The sequence below is a fragment of the Haliotis rubra genome, unplaced genomic scaffold (assembly GCF_003918875.1).
Source record: "Haliotis rubra isolate DU_JTF1 unplaced genomic scaffold, ASM391887v1 Scf45, whole genome shotgun sequence".
NCBI classification, from domain to species: domain Eukaryota; kingdom Metazoa; phylum Mollusca; class Gastropoda; order Lepetellida; family Haliotidae; genus Haliotis; species Haliotis rubra.
The window spans coordinates 29388-52046 of record NW_025767135.1 but is presented as its reverse complement, the minus strand read 5'-3'; the positions used below and the strand labels follow the sequence as shown (position 1 = coordinate 52046).

At 39.7% G+C, this 22659-nt stretch overlaps 1 protein-coding gene across 1 annotated transcript in view; it reads right to left on the bottom strand.

The window, feature by feature from the left end:
- The window catches only part of LOC124289865 (protein bark beetle-like), a 32638-nt gene extending 13719 nt beyond the window's left edge, over window positions 1–18919 (bottom strand). Inside the window, 13 exon segments of the mRNA XM_046726542.1 lie at window positions 219–2732; window positions 3448–4194; window positions 5172–5412; window positions 6175–7131; window positions 7133–7456; window positions 7458–7681; window positions 9310–9589; window positions 10217–10470; window positions 13024–13288; window positions 13290–13381; window positions 14576–14772; window positions 15625–15803; window positions 18392–18919. Coding sequence (XP_046582498.1) covers window positions 219–2732; window positions 3448–4194; window positions 5172–5412; window positions 6175–7131; window positions 7133–7456; window positions 7458–7681; window positions 9310–9589; window positions 10217–10470; window positions 13024–13288; window positions 13290–13381; window positions 14576–14772; window positions 15625–15803; window positions 18392–18772 — 6655 coding nt within the window. The 5' untranslated portion in view covers window positions 18773–18919.
- Between the last annotated feature and the right edge of the window lie 3740 nt (window positions 18920–22659).

Sequence of the window (22659 nt, the reverse complement as noted above, 5' to 3'; positions counted from 1 at the left end):
TGAATGCTGTCAGCATGGCGTATCAGGTTCATTTCCCTCATAACAATCTTGATATAAAATTTACAATTAAAATGCACACATAAAGATTTTTATTAAATCAAATTAACAGTTCCACTAAGCCTTCTTAATTTCAGCTGTAAATTTTGAAAAGAAATGCAGGATATACATTTTTATAGAAGCAAGAAAAAAACACAGATGTGGTTTAAATGTTAACTTACCAGGATATGTCAATCCCGTGGGTGGCACAGTTACGATTTCAGCAATAAATCCATAATACTGGAAGGAGACGGAGGCGTGCATGTGAATGGCGAGAGTATCACCGGTGCTGGTGTACTGCCTCAGCAGATCAGCCCCACTTGTGTTGGCCAGGATTTGTTTCAGTAGGTTATCCCCTCGACCATCAAACAACTCAATGGAGTTCCGCCGCGAGAAGGCTTCATGGTAGAGATTAAGCTGCAGAAATCGGAGTCCGACAGTCTTCCTTGGGTTGGAGCTTCTGATAATTTTGACACAGTCCACAGCTTTGTGGGAGTATTTATAGTAAAGGATCATTCTGTTGTCCAGCGTGATTTCCTTCTCCATCCGACAGATGTCAACCAGTCCATACACATGGTATGGGATCGTGCTGATACCGAGCGGAGTGAAGGACGATTCTCGTAAACTCGATTCCCCGTTCAGGACGAGGACATTCACACCGAACCCAAGATTCCCGGAAATGTTCTGATTCCGTATTTCCATCATGTCTCTGGGTGCGATGATGTCATACCCATTAGAAGCACATTTGGTGATGTTGATGTTCTTGAAGACTGGTGTGACATAGGTTGTCTGGATGGCACCAACCTTTTCCCCATGCAGGATACCAGCTCCTTCTATATCCATGTACTCAACATAGGAGTCCTGGTAAAACGTCTGGTCCAGAGTGAACTTCTCCTGGTAGCTGTCCGTAGCGAACCTGATGTTGCCCCAGTAGTCCACATCACTCTCCAGGTTCCGCGGCCCGCACGTGATGAAGGTGTAGTTGGCGGCATAGATACATGGCAGTAGATTGTAGTTGTACCGCTTCTCGCACTGCTCCAATGAGGTCTCATCGCCTCGACAGTAGTAACTAAATGTCCAGAACTCCTTTCGGAAATAACTTGGTTTGCCATAAATGTAGTGGTCATACAAGTGTGTGAATCGGACCCGAACATTTATTGTTTCCTTGCCAAGAGCTCTGCAGACAACCTCTGCTGTTTTCTCATTGAACTGGTTGTCGCACATGATGTTCCAGGACTGGGTGGAAGTGTTGTAGAGCTCCAGGAATCCCTCATCATTGAAAAGAGTACCATCTCCTTTTAGGTGCACATCTCCTAAGACTTGACGCTTCTGTCTGTGTTCCGACCATTCAGCTTCTCTTTTCACTCTGGGCAAAGTGGTGTCCTTCAGAGGCTCGAGTTTGATTCTGTTGTAGGGAAGTCCCCGAGCCTGAAGTTTGCCGAGAACGAGAATACCCACATTTGGTCTGAACTGCAGCACGGTTCCAGGAGCGATAGTCAGTGTTGCCTGCGGCATGATAGTCAAGTCGGCAACAACTGTGTAGGGTGTGGATTGGTAAGGCAAACTCAGAGAGGTAGTAACTCGACCTCCAAGTCGGCGCAGATCGATAGGAAGATCCACAGGTGGACCAGTGGCCAGGTCAGAGTTCACATCCGCTCTTGTTAAGTAGGGATGGTAGCTTGCAATGGCATAGCTGTTCCAGTCGTCAAAATCAAAGATCCTCTTCCTAATCACATCAATATTGGTTGAACCCCACCAGTTTTCCGTCACATCGACAGTGTTCCCAAGGGAGAGGGCTGTTGTGGCTGCCACCAGCTCAAATCCAAGGTCCGGATTCTCAAACAGGTTTCTTTTGGCCTTCATACTCTGTAGCCCTCGGAAGGCAACCGTGAAGGTCTTAGGGCTGTATTCAGAACCTGGCGCCACCTGTCCAGGAAAATACTGGTTGCCTTTTATTTCATTGAGTTCCATGAGCCCTGCCACTTGGTTGGAGTATTCCGAATGGCTTATAATGTCCAGGTCGATCATGTAGGTCCCTGAGTTGGATTCAATCTTATTGCTGTATATATACATGTCCTTTTCCATGCCCGAGATCATCATGAGGCCCTTCCTACACAAGTTGTTTGTAAACGTGTTACTCCTTATGCTAACATTGGCGTAATATCCGGCAACAGTAAAAGCAAATTTCCTGTTGTTCTTTGCAATGTTGTCCTGGAACAGTATCTTGTGTTTTTTAACTCCTCCTCCTTCATCATTAACCCTTGGCAGCTCAACCTCAAAGCCACCATTGTTGACATTCATGATGTCAGAACGCTTCACAGTCCAGTGCCAGACATTGTTGGCAAAGTCTACATGATTATGCTCGGCCAGAATTCCATACTCGTTGTCGAGGAAGTGGCACTGGTCAATGGTATACTCAATGGTTGCCACCTTCTGAGGAATGGTCATCTCCTCCCAGGTGGGGATATAGTCCTCATTGTACTTGGTGACACTCGGCATGTACATGGCCTCCTTCCTGCTGTGGAACACGTTGATTCTTTCAAAGACGAACGTTTCCAGCTTGTGCCGATGGTACAGTTCGAGTTTCCTGTTGGACGGGTTGTTGTAATGCTTTGTAACGATGCCCTGGTTATTGTAGTTGAACGTACAGTTACGAAGATGTGTCTTCAGTTCTGGAGGTGTTGGCTCATATTGATCTGAAAACATGGAACAGAGCAGGTTTGAGACTCAAACAGTAATGTGCATATTTATAATGTACCAAATACACACCATATACCAGGGTATGAAACTCAAAAAAAAATTCAGCCAGACCACAGGGCTGGTTAGGTATAAAACTTGCCAGCCCTGACCAAAACATACCTGCCCACAGAAAAAATACTTATATACTAAATTTTAACCCGACAATCGGGCAGGTGAATTGAGAATCTGGCAGGCCGTGTTGAAAATAACCGGGCAGTCGTGCAGGCAGGTATTTCGAACGATGCATATACATGCTCAAAGCACTTAATTGTTAACATAGTTGAAGTGCTCTTGATTTTCACCTCAGTGAGTGAGAACAACATTTGATTTACACTGTTGAAATCTGAGTGAGTGAGTTTAAGTTTTATGCCGCCAACAATATCACTGTGGCAGACACCAGAAATGGGCTTCACACATTGTACCCATATGGGTAATCGAACCTGGGACTTTGGCGTGAAGGTTTAACAAAAACTTTAACCACCAGGCTGCCCCACCTCCCCTCCAGTAAACACTGTGTGGATTCCGAGTGAGAACGGGCACCCAGAAGACATCTCTGGTAGTATCAGCTGACTCAGTGAATAGGGAGGCCAGTTTCAGTGACTTGCGCTTAATCATACAGATGGCTTAGAATCATACAAGCAAACAAACAACCAGCTGAGAGTGAGTACTTACATGATATTGCAGCAAAGGACAGCCTCCCAGAACGAACTCCTCCCTTTATATCCAGCTTTATAGTCAGGTACTGAGAAGTGGAGACGATGGGAAAGTCAATGAGATCCTCCTCAATCTTCCAGCTGTGTGTGTTTTGTTGAATCTGTGACCGACTGGAATCATACACTGTCACTTCCTCGATGTCAGTCAAAGGGGAGTAATCCAGCACCTGCAGTGTGATGCGGAATGTGCTAGTCACAAACAACTCGCAGAAATACGATTTACTCTCCGTTGCAGACCCGGGCTTAGTTAGCAGGAAGATCATGCTTCTATCGCCAATGCTTAACTGTGGATTTTCTGTTATGTAGGTTCGCCTTGTGGCATAAATGGAGTTTCGGACGAGAAGAGAGTCATATTCTGTAAAGAATGGGTCAAACAAGAATCCCGCGGAATCGCTGTTCGTAACTCGGGTGTAGAGGATGTTCATCCTGGAGCTCCTCAAGACGATGCCATTGCCATTCACATTGGTGATGTTTCCATATTCAAGCTTGTTCTCAGTGTGAGGGTGATTGAACTTGATGTGGATGGCGTCAGACAGGGCGTCGTTGATGGTGATGTAGGACATCTGGTAGTAGTTGTAGTCAATCCTAAGGGCAGGAGTGTGGGCCATAGTTGCGTGATCAAGTAGACCGGCCTTGTGTATAGCGATGTGGCGCAATTGGGACGAGCAGGATTGGCCATCCTTAGGTGTGGCCGGGAATGTTATGCCTGAAATTGAGTAGATATTAATAGCACATATCAACAGTTTTCTTAAACACATCCGCAAATATTTCTACAGTAGAAAAACAATAACAGATATATAAATAAAACAGTCAACATCACTGCTTCATCCATTATGGGATAACTTCCACAAAACATTCCACTTTTTTCAAGAAAATTGACAAAATCTAAATCAATCTGCACTCATGATTTCCACATGAACATTAATTATATTGAAATATGAGAGAGTGATTTTAGTTTTACACTCCTTTTTAGCAATATTCCAGCAATATCATGGCAGCGGACACCAGAAATGGGCTTCACACATTTTATCCATGTGGGAATCTAACCCAGGTCTTCAGTGTCACGAGCAAACACTTTAACCACAAGGCTACCCGATTGCCCTATTTTGACAAATGACCACTATCATATTCATTGCCACCTACTAACCTTCAACCGAGTTTGATGTACTGGCAAGTTTATTTCCTCAACATTTTTATGATTATTAACCTGTATAAAGTCTAAACAGAAGTGAGTTACATATAACGACCCCTTGCATAATATCATAGTTCAAACCCCAAAACACAGGACTGTTGCTGACAAACTGACAACAAAAATGGATGCATTGTCCAGTGATTGAGAGCACAACACAACACAATCTCAAGAGTGTGAGTGAGTGAGTTTAGTTTTACACTGATTTTAGCAATATTCCAGCAATATCACGACTGGGGACACCAGAAATGGGCTTCACACATTGTACCCATGTGGGTAATTGAATCCTGGTCTTCGGCATGACGAGCGAACACTTCAACCACTAGACTACCCCACCACCCCACATTCTCAAGAACACATGAATAACAGGACAGTGTTTTCTACTTAAATGTGGGTTAAGAAGACAAGCACAGAAAATTGCTGGGCTGTTCAACTGTCCCTGGTAGGTTTTCACAGAACAGTAACCAGCATGCACAATGTAATATGCTACGAACCTGCCCAGGTAGCTGGCTCACATCGAAGGAATACGTCCATGTTGTGAGTGCACTGATGCTCCCCATCGCGGGCTGCACGACACTGTGTGAGGTCAGTGTCCACGTCGTCACATTTCACCCAGCTCATCAGGATTGGCTGATTCGTGGGGCCGTACTGTTTCTGTCGAGCTGTTGGCCTGTCGGGGTTGTAGACAAGACCCAACTGCTGGCAGGCCAACAGGGAGTTCTGCTCCGACCATCCCTGTTGAGCAAGTAAGTGAATAATCAGTTGAATGGTGAGTGGGCGATGTTCAGTTAAAAATACTGCCAGTACAAATGTATCTCACACTCTATTTTGTTCTTGGGGGGAAAGAGGGACATAAATTTTGCACTCGTACTTGGGGTTGCAATTGGGGTTGGGGTTTGGAGACGGGGGTGGGGGTGTCATTAATTTTGTACATGACATGCAGGTGGGGGAGTCACTCATTTTGTACATAAATTCTAGGGGGATCATTCACATTGTACATGCTTCTCTATAAAAATCTTCAACTCACACCCACGCACACACCGCTACTCATGGATTATGAACAGTCCCTAAGGATATCATTGTATGATATGACAACTAAAGGTATGGTTCATGGTTAAATGTATCATGACTGACTGACTGAGTTTGGTCTTACACCGCTTTTAGCAATATTCCAGCAACATCATGGCGGGGGGACACCAGAAATGTAAATGTATCATGGATAAGGTTAGAGAAAAGGTCAGTGCTTCAGTTCAGTCTCAAGGACACTGATATGTTGAGCTCTAGTACCTAGTTTCTGAATACATTTTTCGTGTCATTCTGTGACTTAATCCACCAATCTGAAGACCAAATCCAGTTGAATTTCAAGTCATACTTCTCTATTTACAAAGAGAAAAATAAATTGAAATTAATTCAAAAATTCTGATCAGAAGACTCCAAAAGCAGACTACTGTTTTAAACAGTTTAGTTTTCCAAAGCATGAGTTTGATGGCTACTGACCTCATTACAAACAGTTCCCCATTCTCCATTGATGTCAACCTCCAGACGACCTTCATATTCATCTTCACCATCCACCAGACGGACTGATGCGGTTCTGTTCTCAACAGGCAGGATGTCAGGATCGTCTCTCAGACGGAACTGTATTGTGTTGGAAACTTCATGGCCGTCTGCTCTCAAGCAGCCATGCACCACCATACCAACAGAGCTCTCGAACTCCAGTACCACACCTCGACCAAGAACAAGGGATCTCCCAGGAATTATGAAAATGTCCCGGTCCACATGATACACCGTGCGATCATTAGCTGTAAAGTCATCATCCTCCAGGACTCCACCAATTACGTTGCCAGGACGACTGAAGTGCCAACGGAACCGAGCCACATCGCTACTGACGATGTTGTCATAGAGACGATCTGTCTTGAGAACAGGCCAGTAGTTGATTCTGGCCAGATTGTACCGGTCATCCTGGTCAAAGATGGCCTTGTGGATGGGCTCCAGCTGATCCTGCTGGAGGACCTCGATCCCCCACCAATTCTCAGAGCCAGTGATGGTAACAGACGGATCCACAAGATGGGTGGCGATTTCACGGACAGAGTTTGGATTCTGAATCCAGTTCCGCTGCACCAGGACATTTCCAGAAGATACCACCACCACTGCATTAGCCTTGCTCCTCGGGTTTAGAAACATGAACGAGTCCTGAATATTATTTTCCACTAGTTTGTTAAACTTGAACTCCAGTTTCTGAAACGGACTATTTTGAGTCAACCTCATACTTACTGCATAGCGTCCATAATTATCCGCGAACCGGTTCTCAAAAATGCGATAGTCTACTTCAAAGTTTTGATACCACCTACTTATAAGAAGATCATATCCATTGTCAATCAACACGCCTCCAAGACTGTGATTCTGAAATGTATTATTGCTGATAATACCCACAGTATTGACCATTGGGGCGCACAAATATAGCATGTCGGAAGTTGGAGTCAAACTTATTGAAAGCCACACTGAAATTGGTTGGTTTTGTTGTCGAGATATTGCATGACAGATACTCAATTGTTTCATCAAAATTGTATGCAAAGGAACTCATATTGATCAAAATACTTCCTCCCTTGCAGTAATTTCCAACTCGCACAGCGCGCCATTCATTCAACTGAAATTCTGATCGGACAATTTCCATCTTCTGCTGCGACTCTATCCTGGTCCGATTCAGCAGGAGATATTCGGTGATGATTCCATAACCATGACTTCCAATTATCCTTGTGTTGTTGATCAGCTGGAAGCCCCCCGGAGTAGGTAATGTTGATGCCTGCGGCCATGTTTCTCTCAAGGAGGGTGTTATTCACAGTTACCTCCCCTGCTCCTTGATAGACTCGTATTCCAGCGCCATACTGGTTGTCGGAGATTTCACTGGTGTTGAAGAACACCTTATTGCGCATGTCCTGGATATTGACACCATAACCTGTATTGTTGGACACCTGCGAGTAGATCAGTCGGAAATCATCGTCGGTTCCTGAAACAACATTAAAAAAAAACAAATTATGATTTGAAAATATAGTAACTGCAATAGTTGGTTCACTGGGATTTCAATAGCAGTCATTGTACATGTACTATCATTTAACTTGTGTGTTCCGGACATTTTACAAAGACATTTTGTCACTGTCTGGTTCACCCTCATGTTTATGTGCACATCTGGATAAATTACCGAAGTGAGGTGAGGTGAAATTGGTTTTTACGTCGTGCTTGAGAATATTTCGCTCATATGACGATGTGCATGCATGTGTATGTGTATGTGCGGCTGCTTGTACTAGCCCACACTTAAGCTGGTTTTATAGTGATAGCCCACTGAGATACCATTCCGCAGTGAAGCATGAATACCCCACTCAGACACATTATACTGACTCCGAGCCGACCAGTCCTTGTTGTACCAATTAATGCCGAGTGCCAGGCAGGGACCAACAAGTACCATATTTTAACGTCTTTTTGGTATGACGTGGTCGGGGATCGAACCCGCGACCTTCCGCTCTCCAGGCGGACGCTCTAACTACTACACCACGGAGGCGGGTAACGCTTGTTGGAAGAGGTGACTAACAGTATCATGTGGTTAGGATCCCTGACTTGGTGATGCATGCCATTGTATCCCACATGTGTACCTATCTATACCCTCTGTAGACCCTCAGGGATTCTCGATAACATCATAGGTCCCAAGTGCCATTATCTTACCTCACACATAAATGTCGCTTTCTGATTGGCTGAGCGCGCTCTTCTATTATTTTCAATGTACCCCGCTTACAAGCGAGTAACATTTCAATGTACCCCGCTGTCAATGGCAACTCATTTGGTACTTGGTGGTTTATCTCGAATTAAATTGAATCAAGTATGATGTACGGAAATTACCGATGTTTTGCAAATGCAAATCGATGGCAGGGAGATAATTCTAAATCTGTTTTTCTTGTCAGCAAAATCTAGCGATGGCTACAAAAATATTTGTACCCGTGCTTCAAACAATTCAAAATTAACATTAGGGTGTTTGGTAAGATAAATACTTTGTTCACTGGTCGCTCAGGGCGCATGGGTTGATGTACCCTCGATGTTTGTTTATGTTCCCCCGGGTTCAGGGAACATAACCAAACATCGAGGGTACACAGTCAGTCGTTCACTTGACTGTTTTGTCCAGACCTATCTGCAGGCCTCTAACACATAGCAGGAAAACAACAAACACATCCATCTTGTGGGGAAAATTGTCCATCACATAAACAATGATATATTACACCTCTTTTCAGAGATCATTGGATCCAGCTGGGTTAGAAACATACTAGCTTTCCTTTTTGACATAGAGAATCAAACTCAGCAAATGATTCAAACCCAGTGGCAACTGCCCAATCAACCAACCTGAGAAGATCCAAGTTAGAATTGGTCTTCATCAACCCATGCTTGTCGTGAGAGGTCACTAACCAAAACCAACCGACCCATCCAACCATCCGGGGCCTCAATCCACAAAGCCATCTCAGCACTTTGATAATCGAAAGCCAAAGTATGGGATTTACCATCACCTTAGAGCTAAGATAGATTCGTGCAACTGGGCCCTGTTCTTTAATATATCTTCAACTCAGCTGAACATTCAAAAGCATTTCAACCTACCATTAACAAAAACTGTATTAAATCGCATCAGGACACGGACACAGGGTTTGAAAGATTCGCACTGATGGTTCTTTGGAATGTTGAATCGGAAGGCAATATATGCTTTGTTGGTTCTGGTGGTCACTGACTGTGGAAAGCTGCCATTGGTTATATCGTATGTGCCAATGAGAGTCCCTGTACTTGACTGTTCTCTTATTTCTAAGCTGCCACTGGCCACCTTGTCTCGTATCAAGTCCAGGAAGTGAATGACCACCTTCTTGTTCTCAAGTGTCTGATATGTCTGCAAATCAATTACAAATATCACAATAAGTATCTAATAATATTTGACAGTCAATACCAAAAAAAATTTGATTCTGCAGTTAGCAATATTCCAGCTTGGTCTCATACAGACCCTGACGGAACATTGTCTGAAAAATTCCCAAACAGGTTTGACAAATCTGTTTCATTCTCTACTCCCTTGGAAGTATACAACCCATGCTGCCTCTGAAGGTTAACAGTCAGTCATTACTTTCTCATCTTACCATCTACACCCATGAAGGTCCAGGCTAGAATATTGATCTTCAGTTAATAACCCATACTTGTCGTAAGAGGCGACTAATGGGATTGGGTGGTCAGGCTCGCTGACTTGGTTGACACATGTCATCGGTTCCCAATTGCGCAGATCGATGCTCATGCTGTTGATCACTGGATTGTCTAGTCTGGACTCGAGTATTTACAGACCGCTGCCATATAGCTGGGATATTGCTGAGTGCAGCGTAAAACCAAAACGTAAAACTCACTCACTCATCTACACATTCAAGGCTGGGTGAACAGAGACATACACTGCAAAATGTTTACACACTTGTCTTAGCAGACGTCATGTGCAACATGTACTTCACAATTATACATGAACTACTATTTGGCTGACCTTGGAGCAAGATATCCCTTGCACTAGCTTGTTTCCTTCAAAGTCTATGACATCTTGATAAACGTACACTGGATACGTCTGTCCAATCAGGATCGGGGTTCTACAGAAGGACTTTTCCATAGGGAATCTCGTCAGGTAGTCATTGTAGGTGAGGTTTGACATATACATCTTGATGCCGTCACCCCAGTTCTCCGTGATGTTGGTCATGTTGACGAGGACATTGCCCACAGCAGTTTGTATGTACATGCCATAACCTGTGCAGATTGATACGTTCATTTATACATATGTTCTAAAACTTACAATGAAATGGTTGTTAATCATTAGAATTACCTCCACTGAAATGGGGTTTTTTTCAAAGAAGCTCTTAATTATCAATTTCATGTGTTCAGTACTTATTGACATCACAGTTTGTCAGCATAAAGTGGTAAAGGTCACTGGTATTTGACAATGAAAGTGAACAACAGTTACTACTACTACTACTACTACTACTAGTATATACTACTATATACATTTGTACTACCATTATATACTACTACTACTACTACTAGTATATACTACTATATACATTTGTACTACCATTATATACTACTACTACTACTACTACTAGTATATACTACTATATACATTTGTACTACCATTATATACTACTACTGCTACTACTACTAGTATATACTACTATATACATTTGTACTACCATTATATACTACTACTACTACTACTACTACTAGTATATACTACTATATACATTTGTACTACCATTATATACTACTACTACTACTACTACTACTAGTATATACTACTATATACATTTGTACTACCATTATATACTACTACTACTACTACTACTAGTATATACTACTATATACATTTGTACTACCATTATATACTACTACTACTACTAGTATATACTACTATATACTACCACATTATATACATTTGTACTACCTTATATACTACTACTACTACTACTAGTATATACTACTATATACATTTGTACTCACCATTATACTACTACTACTACTACTACTAGTATATACTACTATATATACATTTGTACTACCATTATATACCATACTACTACTACTACTAGTATATACTACTATATACATTTGTACTATCATTATATACTACTACTACTACTACTATATACATATATACTACTACACCATTTATGCTACCATTATACTACTCACTACTACTACTACTACTACTACTACTATACTACCACTATATACATTTGTACTCACCATTATATACACCACTAGTACATACCACTACTACTTGTATATACTCACTATATACATTTGTACTACCATTATATACTCACTACTGCTACTACTACTAGTATATACTACTATATACATTTGTACTATCATTATATACTACTATACTACTACTACTAGTATATACTACTATATATATTGCCACTACCATTATATACTACTACTACTACTACTACTATACATACTCACTATATACTACTTTATACTACTATTATACCATATGTACATTTACTACTACTACTATATACTACTACTACTACATTTGTACTACACTACTATATACTACTACTACTAGTATATACTACTATATACATTTGTACTACCATTATATACTACTACTACTACTACTACTAGTATATACTACTATATACATTTGTACTATCATTATATACTACTACTACTACTAGTATATACTACTATATACATTTGTACTACCATTATATATATACTACTACTACTACTACTACTAGTAGTATATACTACTATATACATTTGTATACTATCATTATATACTACTACTACTACTACTACTAGTATATACTACTATATACATTTGTACTACCATTATATACTACTACTACCACTACTACTACTAGTATATACTACTATATACATTTGTACTACCATTATATACTACTACTACTACTACTAGTATATACTACTATATACATTTGTACTACCATTATATACTACTACTACTACTACTACTAGTATATACTACACTATATACATTTGTACTACCATTATATACTACTACTACTACTACTTACTCACTACTATTTGTACTATATATACATATACATTTAGGACACCACTATCATTTGTACTACTACTCACTAGTATATACTACTATATACATTTGTACTACCATTATATACTACTACTACTACTAGTATATACTACTATATACATTTGTACTATCATTATATACTACTACTACTACTACTACTACTATATACTACTATATACATTTGTACTACCATTATATACTACTACTACTACTACTACTACTAGTATATACTACTATATACATTTGTACTACCATTATATACTACTACTACAACTACTAAAAGGGGTGGTGGGGTAGCCTAGCTAGTGGTTAAAGCATTCACGTCCAGGGGTGGAAATAACTTTAAAATCGCTATTGTACTCCGGTACAGTGGCACATGTAAAATCACTTGCCCTAATAATTTTTCCACTATACCAGCCGTTTTCTTGGTGATTTTTTAAATAAACAACATAATTAACATTGAAATTCAAATGGACACCAGTACAGTGTGATATACAAATTTGCTTGCCCGACAGAAAAAAACACTGGACTCGAGCGTCGGGCAATGGGTTATTTCCACCCCTGACGTCGTCATGCCGAAGGCCCGGGTTCAATTCCCAACATGGGTACAATGTGTGGTGCCTATTTCTTGTGGCCCCCATCATGATATTGCTGAAATAATGCTAAAAGCAGCGTCAAACTAAACCTACTCCCTACTAAAATAAAGCGGTGTAACCATGGTAAATACTACTCACCTCTGTTTCTGTAGAGAGTGCAGTTGGCAATATGGATGGGCCCTTCAATATTGGTCAAGTTGAAAGCATGGTAGGCACTGTATTTGACCGTGACGTTGTTGAACACGGGGACATGTGGACTCGCACTTATTGCTGCCCGCTGGTAGTTCACCCCGATTCCTTTACCATGGAATATGTCTAGTCCGGCATACAGAATATCGGTATATTCTATCCAGGAAAATGTGGAATTGATGTAAACATTATCTTCTATGATTTTTCTCTGCCGAAGTGGAATTGTAGAATTCTAGCCCTCGCCAGTTGTCCGTGGCAAGACCATCACGTAAACCTTCACATTCAAACCCTATAAGTTGTTGTCCGTCTGCAAATAGAACAATACAATTTTGTAGACACGCCATTATATCATCTGTATTCTGGACACCAGGGTTACCTGACTTGGCTGACAAATTGGGAGAAAAACTTAACTTTGTCCAAAATCAGGACTTTCTTATTTTAGAACTTGCAATTAAAGAATCACAGTGCTTTGTAAAATGATACATGCTTTGATCAATATGTTCTAAATTGACAATGAAATATTGAAAGTGAATATTGGCCAGTATGTATAGTGTCTACAAAATACAAGAGCAAGTGAATTGTGTTTGTGAACAGTATGTCATTTATATATTTATTATATATTCCACTGTATTTCGGCAGTGAGCCCAAAACTGAACTTGTATGTTTGCCACTTAAGAGAAACCCACAAGGTGTGTGTGGTGCTTACAAACCATGAATCATACTAAGAACGAATCTGAAAGTTGAACCAATGATCATAGGATTCTGACACTTGTAAGGGAAGCAACTCTGTACATCAGCCTCACAAAGTACAAAGTATAACAGAACTATTGTGGTCACAGTTTCCTTACTCATCATAAACATAAGGCAAAAATACAATCAATACAATTAATACAATAGTCTGTAAAGAGGTAATAACTAGTGGATTGATGCAAAATAACTAACTTTTACTTGTACAGACATGCTGGGCAAACATGGCATTCAAAACCAGCATACCAGCAACATCATGTCAATATTTATCATTCGGTTCAATAAGACGGCAACTGAATTATTGTCTTACTATCAAAATCGAGGGGCTGATGGATAATTTGTAAAAAAAAACATGTTTTAACTGAGACACAATAACAATCTAAATTTCTGTCTCAGCTGATTTATCAATCTAGTACTACCAATGAAAATACATTGACGTTTAATAATAATAAATATAATAAATTCTGACAAAAGTTATTGTTTATATAAAGAAGTAAATCTTTTATTATAAAAAAGATGATTTCCACAAAATGATATTATTGTATTTTAAATTGTTTCAAAATAGTTTTCTCATATTGAAAAAGTCATACAGTGTTGATAACTCACTTATAACTGCAACATTGACCCCATTGACGACATACAAAGAAAATCTATTTTCCACGACAGCCATTCCAGCTGCTTCAGTGAGTGTTTAGAGAACAAACATGGACACACAATGTAACAAAACACAGAGAAACATGTCCACAACTCTTACCACAAATGTGTTGTCCGAGCTGAATATTTGTCGCAGTCACACCTGGACATTCAAACAGCGAGTCCTCCTGCCCCGTACACCTGGGTCTCTCAAACAGCATGTAATCAGTGTAATTCTTGGCAAATGAGTGGTAGGTAAAGTTGCCTTTGAGGAATCCAAGATGGCGGCATGTTACGTTAGCATCTATTTCGGTGAAACTGGAAACATAATTGGGGAAATTTCTGAAGCTTCACATCGCCACGAAGATACATACCACAAAAAGTCAAAAGCAAAACATGCTGCTTTTTAAAAGTTAATCAGTATTATTATCCAATCCCAATATACCAAGACTATCTACCACTCCTAAACTGTTTTCTGTGCTTTGCTATTCACATATATTATTGAGTAAGTTGGGTTACTTCTCGCAAAAGTATTCCAGTTAAATGACTGTGTGCAGGTGAATGTGGAAGAAAGCTGAAGTGATGAAGTCTCAGATGTTTATTTAATTCATCCTTTCCAAAAACAGTTTTAACCCTGTTCACAGTCTAGTTCCACAAACTTCCAGGAACAAGGAGTCCAATCCACTTCAAGCATGCAATAGTCAGATTTGTAGTGAGTGAGAGAGTGAGTTTAGTTTTACGCCGCTTTTTGCAATATTCCAGCAATATCACAGCGGGGACACCAGAAATGCATGGGCTTCACACATTGTTCCCATGTGGGGAATCGAACCCGGGCCTTCACCCTGATGGGTCAATCTATGCAATTTGGATACGATAACATGTGTTATCCAAGTCAGCGAGTCTGACCGCTCGATCCCTTTAGTCGCCTCTTACAACAAGCATGCGTTACTGAAGACCAATTCTAACCCGGATCTTCACAGGTTAGAACCAGGCAGAGAATGGGCACCATCCTTCTGTTTGTTAGTTGTTTAAAACTGCACTCAGAAATATTCCAGGTATATCATGTATATGGCAGTAGTCTGTAAATAATCGTGTCTGACAATCCAGTGACTAACAGCATCCATCCTGAACACACTAGCCTTTATCATATTTATAATGTTTATAGCTCACTTGACATAGTTGGTACAGATTCCTCGCCATTTGTTCCGATACAACAGGTTAAGCTGGCCGTCCATTGTGGTGTTTCCGTCAACCAATCGGGCATCAAAGTGCCAGTCACCTGACGGGTACCCAGTGTCCTCCCCCTTGTCCTTCGTCATCAGGATACGGCCCCCAGGCTCATCGCTACCCTAGAGTCATGAGCGATGTTCCATCAGAATTCAGGTTGTTACACAGCTTTCAATTTTTATGCTGACAATTAAGAAACCCAGGGCCTTCTTCACAAAACAAGTTTAGCACTATGCCATTAGCTATTGCTTCAGATGTGATTCATGATGACAGGGTGTACACTAGGGCTGCGCAATATAACCGGTTTACCGGTATTTACCAGTTCAGACATGAAAACGATACGTATTGTGATACGCTGATCGAAAACCGGTATTTTGACATGCATTTGGAAAACTTCGTAACACTCGGAAATCTTCGGATATTTCTGTTTTTTTAATTGTTCTTATCCCTTTTTCATTAGTGCCAAATGTTACTTACATTTTTATTTTGTCATGATTAAAAGTTTTTATTAAAGGTTAATCAATCATAGTAATTTTGTTGTGCTTTTGCTTTATAATCAAGCATTAACTCGATTATAAATAGTTTTGTTAAAAAAATAATTCTTGCAATATATTGCAATACATATCGCAATATATGCTTCCGCATCACAATATATCGCAATATGAAAATTCTCTGCAATACCCACCCCTAGTGTACACAGTCATCTTAGCGCTAGGTTGATCGGAACTCCTATATTTTAACTAAACTGACGATAATTGTCGCGCTAAGATCGCTTTGTACAATAAACGTGACAAATAAAGTTATGAACAATTAAGAGGAAAAGGTGTCACTTTCAACAATCTTCTGTAATATCACTATTTTAATCAATGTTAATTTTTTTTATCCAAATCTGATCTCAAAAAAGCTTTTTCCATGGGGATTTACTCTCTGTAAAGGAAATAAGGCTCTCTTTCCCTATTGCCAGATTTACATCATTCTACTTACTTCCTCAACCATGTAGATCTATGTATACACAGGTTCATTTGTTATATACTTTCTTTGAAAAATATTCTGATAGATTTCACCTGAATTATCTGTAATCAGTTTAAATACTAGTATATGAATAAAAATTACTGGATTAATTCATGATGCCATCAAATTTAAGATAACTCTAATGTAATCTTGTCCTTTGTACTCGTATCGCAAGGTTAACACCTTAAGATCAATAACTAACTTTATGGCATTTGGCCTTTGCATGACAATTTGACAAAAAGGAATATCAACCAAATCCTTAATTGCAGAAGCTAATCAAGGCGAGAAGGCGATCATAAGTGGTGCACTTGTGCCTAATCCCGTTGTTTTTTGGACAATAAAATATGTTTAAACCAATCAAGTAATTACATAATTAATTGCCATTAAGGATGCTGTCAGGCAGCACTAGGCAAACACTGTCCAAACACCTCTCATCTTAATGAGATCAGCACCATGTGATCACACTTCAAATCCATTAAGCAAACACAGTCATGCCGTATTTAACAGAGCTTAGATACAGCTTATTGATATGAAGTTAGAGGTAGTTAAACTGTTAAGCCGATATCATTTTCCTTATAGGACTACCTGCAGTAATCACTTTATAATACAGTGACCACCTGGTGAGACAAATTCCTGCAATATTTAACATAGAGTCAGTGAGTGAGTTTAGTTTTACAGCACACACTCTGCAACATTACAGCTATATGGCAGCAATCTGTAGATAATTGAGTCAACCAGACAATCCAGTGATCAACATAATGAGCATTGATCTACACAACAAAATGACACGTGTCAACCAAGTCAGCGAGTCTGACCACCCTATTAGTCGCCTCTCACGACAAGCATGGATTACTGAAGAACAATTCTAACCTGAACCTCCATGGGTTTAACATTACAATTAAAATAATGAAATATATAGAAATTAACACATATTATTAAAAGAATCATGATGCTATTTCTTCGGTAAAAAATACAGTGCAATGGTTTAGATTGTAAACAGAGTAAAATTTGTAAAATAATGATAATAAGTAAATAATCAAGACTTCAATTTTTCAGTGCACAGTTGTACATGTAGTAACACGATAATCTAAAATGTGGGGTGAACTGAGTACACTGCATGTGTAAACTGGAGACTTGACTCAAGTCAATAAGTGAGGAATGAATTATTTATTCAATTACACAATTAGCTCTTCAGTCATATCAATAAAATATTTCTTTACCACAAAACAGCAAAGGGTTGAATTCACATAAACCAAACAAACCTTTCAGAATATCTTGAATATTTGCATCTTTTTTACATCAATATATATAAATAAATACACCTAATTTTGTTTTAATGTGTGATATCCCAGCAAGGTCACAACTGCTTACCACTGGTTGTGTTTTGTCAGCCTAAAGTTCAGTGAAGCATGACAAGTAATATTCCAAGATCCATTTTCAGATAAAAAAAAGATTAAGAACCTAGGCCTTAAACTTAATGAAAGGAAACTTGACTCACTAACAGACCTAATTTTCTTTTGGGTCTTTCTTAAAGATGTATTCTAGGCAATCTTTCATTGACAGTGAAAGGTAGATATCAACAATAGGCTAAACTATACTGTAGTATATGTCAAGTGTTGTAAACATGTCTGCCAAAATTTTATTTATTGCTCTTGAATAGTCTTATCAATTGTGTCATTACATTGTACATTGAACTTACCCTGGATATGAGGGTTCCGTTGACAATTATTCCAAATCCTGGACCAAACCTCATCTCCACCCCCGGTTCTATATACAGACATCCCGAGGGTGCGATCTCTAGGTTGCCGTATGTGATGTGGGGGTTGTCAGCTCGCATCAGCGCCCGTCTGTCTCGGATCACGGCCCCAGCCGGGTACTTCGACACCCGTGGTTCCAAGCAGTGGTCAGGGATGTCGATGTAGTGTAAGAAATATACGATTCCATTTGCCACTACCGGTCGACCAAGGTCTGGAGGTGGGGTCACAAACAGACTTCCCTGGCCCTGGATAATCCGAATGCTCGTAAAGCAACATAAACAAAACAATAACCACACACAGGTAATTCCCTTTGAAGTCTCCATATTCCCTTTTGCTTGACGGTAAATATTTATGATTTACCTGTAATATCCATATCTTTTTACCTGTGTCTTCTACATACTTTGCAGGTAAGTCACGGAGGGTCTACTTGCCCAGATTCATTTCCGTGAATACTGTTACCTGTATTCTCGTTTGAAATCTCGCTATCAACTAGGTCACAACGTCGCCTCGATCAGGTGCGTGATGTGACAAAAATGTGGTCACATGACTGAATGTCTATTTTTAGATACAGGTAAGAAGGCTAGGCCGTTGTGAATCAGCGTTGACAAAGACATTACGGGTGTTATGGCGTTATTAAAGCATTTTCGATACCATGTTACAACAAGAATTGGTTTAGAATTTTTGACAACTTTTTCAGATCACTGTTTCTAATGCTATAAAGTTTACTAACTGTTTATCTAAAATATATTCAACTTCGGGCATGTACAGTGAAGCAGAGACCATACTATAGATATTATTTGGTCTCTGAGTGAAGTGTTTTAAAGATTTTCTGTGGCGATCGCTCGGACGAAGCAAGAAATCAAAGCATCGGTATTTGTACGGGGCTACACAAATGTCAAAATGCGTATACATATAGACGTCAAACAATGGCTTAATTTAAGAATTGTATGAATACATCCATCCACCCCACCAAAATAATATGCTCGTTCATATTTTTGTTTATTCTTTAACAAGTTGCAACCAAAATGTGCTTCACATGTGTAGACAGCTCCGCACCGGGAAAATCCTATGTGGCATTGATCAATATCGCCCACAGCAGCTGGGTCTATTGTTTGAATGATTCTGATAACTGAGACCAAAGTGATTATACCTCAGGCTGTCTCCTAGGGAATATATCAACTAGGAGTATATATTAAATAGGGGTCTTACTCAAGTCCTGGCTCAGCTCGAATAAATTAAGGATTGTTCTGGCTTTCATTTGGATTTATTTTGTAGATGAAAATATTTGTACAATTTTAAATGGGATAACTTTAGTCTGATTAAATGTCAGTCTACCACCCGCTGTCCGCAACCGTACTTGTACATATAACATGCGCGGGCAGTCCAACGCTTAATTTTCCAAATGCACAGGGTTATTAACTGGCGTCCATCAGTGCAAACGTATTAAAGGACTGTTCAAAATTTATGGCTATGTACAATGTGGTGTACAAAGGTCATAATCAATGACCCCCATGATTTGAATGGAGAAGCATGTACAATGTGGACCCCCATCTTCACACCAACCAAGCTAATAATTATTAAGTATGTCATTGGTCATAAGTGCCCCCATTGTATCATGTACAAATCAATGACCCCCATTCCTAATGCTGCTCTGTTAGTTTCTGGTTTGAATCCTCTCAGTCGTCATAGAAGACCGGCGATCCATCCTTACGCTTTGAAGTTGTACGTCATTTCATTTGAACCGAGTTTCATTTTTCGAGTTGTTTTGGTACTTAACTATTTGCAATATTTACGTGGTCAGGGTCCGCTAGTTTGGAGTTATTTTTTATGTTTTGCATGTTTTACCGTGTTATTGATGTTTGTCTGAACTTTATCTCGTGTTCAGAAGAATACATTACTTTCAGATGTGGTATACTCCCCCTGATTTCAAAATGCTTCATCATTTGGGCTTACACTCTGTATTTTCCTGGCTACCGGCTGAAAACACCACGGTACAGTGTAGCTTCGCTGTACAATATACGTGTGTTCATGATTTCTGTGCACTTACGACCATTGTAGGTTTTAGGGCACAACATACGTGTGACTCATCGCATTGATTTTCCAAACTGTTATTACTTCCATTCAGACTGTATATCACCATAGCTGTCACAATCCCTGGCGTGATAAAGTTGTAAACGAGTTTCGAAAAGGAACATGCACGTTGTCAAATCCTTCGTATCACCCACACTTAAAACTGATTGCACTATCGAAGCAGAAGATATCAATATCAGTTCACTGTCAACAACTACACTCATGTGCCATATTAAAGTTCACAAAATGGCCACCATCTAATTTTCGCTAACTGTGATGAGATGTAAATATAGTTTGATTTCAAAATAATGCCTGAAACCACTTACCTGATATTTTCAGTATTTAGTAATACAGCCATTTACTGCAAGTACAGCCCTCATTCGCTTAGGTAGAGTAGAATACAGTGATTTTATGTACTCTGGAGTAAGTGATGTCCAGATACCTTGAACGTGATCTATCAGATCCTGCTTGGTTTTTATTTCATGTAACTGTCTTTGTAGCCTGATTTTAAGAGTTCTCCACATATTTTCAATGACATTACAGTCTGGGGACTGAGGAGGCCAATTCATTGTCTGAATGTCATTGTCACGTTTCCACTGAATTGTTTGTCTAGAAACATGGACAGGACAATTGTCCTCTTGAAATATATAGCCCCGATATGCTGGAACTTTGGCTATTACCGGCCAAAGGTTGCTGTCCAGTATATCTATATACTTTGTAGAGTTGATATGACCATCTACATCGTATGTGCTGTGAAGCCTTATATATTGTGACGTCATTGCATAAAACGTCAACAATGACGTCATGAATTGGGTTGTTACGGATATTTCACCATGATATAGTATATGATAAAACCAGTAATACATCGGTTAGGTATAAACCAACATCAGAGAATATCAAGCTTTTGTTTACCCGACGAGACAGGTTCTCTTTCTAGTAATAGTTCATTCATGACAGATGGTGGAACATTTCTTTTAGTGTCCTTGCAGCATATATTCTATGGTTTGCAGATGCTTCAAATGTAGTGCTTTGAATGCCAGTGCCTCGTTCCCAAACATATTTATTGTTATTGTGCCTTAAGTGCCCATGGGAGTTTCGATTTTGAGCGAGCTCAGATCGCTTTGTGGAAAGCGGCCTTGATAAGAAAGAAACTACCAGAATCCATTCATCCATCCATCCATCTATTCACCCATCCATATTGTATTTTCAGACACTGATAGTTCTAAGTATAACATGAATACCTTTTGGTCAGTGTCATTGGTAAATGCTTTTTTGTTTGCAGTCAGTAATGATTTAGCTTTATTCCATGACGTCGTTTAAATGATCATGTATCGACCAGACAAGCCAGTGAATGATACTGTAAGAAACATCACACTGTCGGTGTAAGTTTTCACGTAATCAGACAAATTTTGTTGTTCAATTACCAGATCCATTTAGAAATCTCTTACGACCACAGGTCTACTTGGACCTGTTCCTACCCCACCCCCAGGGGCGGTGGGGTTGCCTAGTGGTTAAAGCGTTCGCTCGTCACGCCGAAGGCCCGGATTCGATTCCCAACATGGGTACAACTTGTGAAGCCCATTTCTGGTGTCCCCCGCCGTGATATTGCTGGAATATTGCTAAAAACGGCGTAAAACCATACTCAGCCAGCCAGCCCATCCCCAGAGTAAACATTAAAGCTCACACGCCGACACGGACACGGCTTGACAATATTTTAAAAACACGGAAGTAGATTACTCGTTCTGATTGATTCATATTAAATGATTGACAGATAAAGGAATGATCAATTTAGCTTTCAATAACTACAAGTTTAATATAATTGGATTTGTCAGATGTTAAACTTCTATTTGATTAATTGATTGTGATTGATTCACTAATCCATACCGGAAGTAATTTAGCAGCTATTGTTAAACCATTAGTTGTTTTCGGATCACTGTTGATGATGTCATATTACCGTTACAAGGGTCCTTCATGATAAGAGTATGCGGTGAATCACTATTCACACTGCGTGTCTGGGTGTCTATTTATAGACGTGTATTCTGATAAACATTTGTCTTCACGGTAATCATTCAGTTTTTAACAACAATTTCTAAACATATACGTGTGCCTGACATGAAACAACCTCGGTCTCTACACTAAT